The 4,664-nt window shown below is 30.0% G+C and overlaps 1 protein-coding gene across 1 annotated transcript; it reads left to right on the plus strand.

Annotated features, from left to right (window-relative positions):
* Positions 1-215: 215 nt before the first annotated feature.
* LOC107760499 (2-alkenal reductase (NADP(+)-dependent)-like) lies at positions 216-3,591 on the plus strand. Its single transcript, XM_016578553.1, has 6 exons — positions 216-473; positions 1,435-1,615; positions 1,910-2,076; positions 2,599-2,681; positions 2,847-2,973; positions 3,067-3,591. Exons 1-6 carry the CDS (start codon positions 216-218, stop codon positions 3,319-3,321), a joined length of 1,071 nt encoding a protein of 356 aa, XP_016434039.1. The 3' UTR covers positions 3,322-3,591.
* The last annotated feature ends 1,073 nt before the right edge of the window (positions 3,592-4,664 follow it).

A 4,664-nucleotide genomic window follows, 5' to 3' on the forward strand; every position in this document is an offset into this window, starting at 1 on the left:
TTTAGACAAAATCACAAAAAGGTAATCAACATTTCTTTCACTTGTAATTCAAATTTAATTTAACTTTCTTTAAACATGAAATGCTCAGTTTTAACTTTATTTTTATTTTTTTAATTTTTTTCTGTCGCGATATCACTCATAGCACTTTAGTTTTACATCGAATATGAAGAGGAAGTAAAATTAAATATATATATATATATATACAGAAAAAATTCATGGCAGGCGGCGGTGCGGCAGCGGAGACGGTGGCGGTGGAGAACAGAGAGTGGTACATTGCTGGTTATGCACCAAATGGGCTTCCGAATTCTAATCATCTTAAGCTACGCACTGTAAATTTTTCTCTAACAGATAACTCAATCCCAGATGGAAATGTTGCAATCAAAATTCTCTATATTTCGATTGATCCGTATTTACGCACTCAATTTAGTGGCCTTGGTGATGGGCTCTCTCTTCCTCAATTTCCAATTAATCAGGTTTAGTGATTGCTTAAAAGTGATCTTACATAAATATTTATTACATTGTTAATACCTTAGTATTTATTATAGGTAAGTGAACTCAAGCTCAAAGAGTCCTATAATTCTATGATTATTGGGTGCACCTTTACAAATAAATTTGATTTCAAATCTCATGTCTATTTTTATAGTTCTTTCATTTCTTTTTCTGGAATTGAGCTCAGAGGATCAAATCACATGTTTGTCTTATTATTTTTTCCTTTCTTTTTCTAGAATTGGGTAAATTCGTGGGGTTCGTGTTTTGTGCTCCTCTTGCGTTTTAATTAAATATTTTTTTTCTTTCTTTGTTTAGTTTATTCTTTAAAATTCCTTAAGTTTCACATTGAAATACATGTTCTCCTTCTGTCATCATCGTTAAATTTTGTATAATTAAATCGGATGTCAATACTAAAATTAGCAGAAGTGGAGGATGTAGGGTCGATGGTATGAACCTAAAAGTTGAATCCGTCAAGTATAATCTTTGGTTCACCTTTTCATAATAGTATACTCATCTTACCAAAATCCTGGATCGATCTTTGCATATATATATATATATATATATATATATATATATATATATATATATATTGAATTTCTTAATATCAGGTGCACAAAATTTAGCAAAAACTATTTTAAGGGTTGTTTCATACGTACCCCTTAAGATATATATTTAATTGCCTTAATCATAAACGTTTCTTGAAAAAATACTACACTAATTGAAACAATAAGGGAGATTTGAAAAATAATGACTTAGTAATAAATTAATGACTTCTTATTTTTTCAAGAAATTCAATTTGCCAAAACGAGTTAATTATATTTGGCATTCAACCAACTACTACCTTTCAACGTTCTGAAATAACTGTGTTCTGAATTCCTTTTTGCATTTATTTATTACTCCTCTAATACTAATAGGCTGAAACTAATTAGAATAGAATAATTGCAGGTGATAAGAGCAAACGCAATAGGGAAGGTGATTCGTTCCAAAAATACCAATTTTTCAGAGGGAGATATAGTAACTACTTATATGTTTCCTGTCGCTGAATTTTGTGTTATGCCAATTAATTGGCTTCAGAAAATTAATCCAACCATTGGAATTACGTTGCCGGATTATCTTAGTTGCTTGGGTAAATACCTCACCTTGTTATCCTATAATTCATCTCACTCCTTTTTTAAATCTACGCCTTTATGTCTTCTCGTTGCTACTATTTTTCACCTTTATGTCTTTTCGCTTCTACTATTCTTCAATTTTATGTCCATTACTTCTTTTTCATGTATTCAAATTATGCAAAGCTACTGAATCAAAGCTCATTCCAGAGTCTATCATCTTCATTTTCGTGATATCAGATATCTACTAAAGCCAAAGTTTTTATTTCAAGTAATTAATTAATTTGTTTATAATTACCATGTTATATATTTAGGAGTGCCTGGTTTAACTGCATGGGTTGGCATCGAAAAGATAGGCAAAGTTAAAGAAGGATCAAATGTGTACATATCGGCTGCAGCTGGGGGAGTTGGAATTATTGCCGGTCAACTTGCCAAATTTAAAGGTTGCCGAGTTGTTGGAAGTGTAGGTTCAGACGAAAAGGTATATATTCGTATGAGTTTATTTAATTAGTCATTTGCAATGTAAATTTTTTTTTACATCATCAGCTCATCTAAAATTTATCTACTATTATGCCTCTTTAAAATATAAGATTTGTAATCTTGAAATAAAACAAGTTAATTACCAACTACAAAAGGTAAAGGCAGTGTGGTAGACCTATGTATGGTAAAGGAGATTTCAATTGAATTCCGCAGCAATATATATATATATATATATATATATATATATATATATATATATATATATATATATATATATATATATATATATATATATATATATATATAAACTTGTTGAATCCTCTTTAGATGAAAAAAAAGATTAATATAATGTTTTCTGAATTTCCTTGTTAAAGTTTTTGGATACATCACAAGTAAAAAATTTTAAGTTGACGACGTATAACTTAAACTCATATATTATTGGTGTTTTAACCACAGGTTATATTTATTCTTTTCTTTTTGGTAATTTGCAACTTATATTAAATATGGTAAATTTCCTTCGTAGGTGAAGCTGCTTAAAGAAGAATGTGGGTATGATGATGCATTTAATTACCGTGTAGAGACAGATTATGAAGCTGCATTAAATAAGTAATTTCTTTTTTTTTTTGAAGCCGAAATTACCGTGTATTTTGTAAATTTTTCTCTATTGGCTTTTTAAATAAAAAAATAGTAGTACATAAAAAAAAACCCTTTTTGCACTTTCCTTTTGATTACTCTGTATTTTCACAAATTATTAATTATTCCAATTTTCAGGTATTTTCCAGATGGGATTGATTTCTATTTCGACAACGTTGGTGGTAAAATGCTTGAGGCTGTTCTTAATCATGTTAACCAAGGAGCTCGTATTTCACTTTGTGGGATGATATCCGAGTACAACAAGGTACGTTAAACTTTTTCTTTTCAAATTATAAAAGACAATTTTTTTTTTTTTAAACTTATATATACTTACAGTATAATAAATAACGTTTTGTAGGTTTGGACAGAGAGAGGAGGAGTTCGGAACCTATTGAATGTTGTGGGTAAAGAAGTTACAATGCAAGGTTTTATGGTTGGTTCCTACGTTAATTATTTTGAAGATTTCAGAAAGGAGATGGAAGTTTACTTGAAAGAGGGCAAAGTAAAATCCAAGCACAAAATCAACGATGGAATTGAGAGCTTTTTGGAAAGTTTAACATCTCTATTTTCAAGTTCTAATGTTGGGAAAGTAATTATTCAAGTGACTCCATAAACTACTTACCCCTTTCATATATATATCCAGAGGCGGATCCAAGATTTTAACGCAACGGGGCACTAATATTCTGTTCAACTAGTAGCCTCTAAATGCTTTTAGTGTTCAGAATGCCAAGTTATTTAAATTATCCATTTTCAAGGTATACGTATATACATATACAAGATTTCTGCCGAAATTTACAGGATCCGATAACTCATCAATGTTATACATAGGTCCGCTTCTGTATGTACCGCCTTCTTTCCATGGAATAAACAAGCAAAAATACTATATAAAACACTATTTTTGTCTTTTTATGAAAATGTATCAAAGGATTTATAAGAAATGGTGATCATTGGAGATGATAAAATAAATTAATTTGCATTTGGTAGAAAGCAGATTGATGATCTTATATATGTTCGATCTTTCATCTTAGTAGAATGTTTTGAATGATGCATACAAATCCAAAAACTGAGCTCTGGTTTTGTTTATTTTCCAAATTTTGCCTAGTAGTATAGCAATAACCTGTGTCAATATAGGCAAATCTTTTTCTCGAAAAGGGAAATTATAAAGTAGGAAAGTTGTGCTACATTTGATGTTCTGTGTTCTGCTCTCTAATTTCTTTTGGGCCAATTTGAGCTACGTTTTTGCAGCCCAAATTGGTCCAAACTTATAGATGGTTTAACTTGGGGAAACTATGCTAACTAGTAACAACCAATAAAAACTAAAACATTTTACTCGTACTTACCCATCTTAAACTTTGTTACTATAATTTATACACATTTAAACTAAAAGCATTACTCGACTACCCATATATGTTTTCCCTTATCCCTTACACATTTATTTAATTGGATATCCAAAGAATCTTTCTCAAACTAATCTTTCATTACTTTGTGGCCTAGCTGTTATAAGATTTGAGCACTTTCTTTGAAGGTCTTTGTTCTTATTTTATTTTTTTCCTAGATCTAGTTTTAATAAAATTGCTTGTTGAGATTGAGAGCTGGAAAGAATATATAATTTACGAAATTCTGTAATTTTCATTACTGGTTGAAATAAAGGAGCAAAACTAGTGAATGAAACCAGATTATGGAGAAAACATAAATAAAAATAAAAAATTGGGGAAGAAATAAATGAAATTAGAAAGAAAAAAAAAAGGAAAGAACATGAGTAAACGGGTATTGGTGGGCAAATAGATATCATTATAAATGGGAGAAAATGAATATTGGCGAGTAAATAATTTGGATTCTATAGATAGTTGTGTATTCTTCTTGGATTTATGCCTAAAATTAATCCGCCAAAATCTGAGTGAGTTGAACCATTATATTTTCATGCCCTGGCCAATTTGGTTACCAGGCCAAGTAGGA

The sequence above is a fragment of the Nicotiana tabacum genome, chromosome 21, assembly GCF_000715075.1.
Source record: "Nicotiana tabacum cultivar K326 chromosome 21, ASM71507v2, whole genome shotgun sequence".
NCBI lineage: Eukaryota > Viridiplantae > Streptophyta > Magnoliopsida > Solanales > Solanaceae > Nicotiana > Nicotiana tabacum.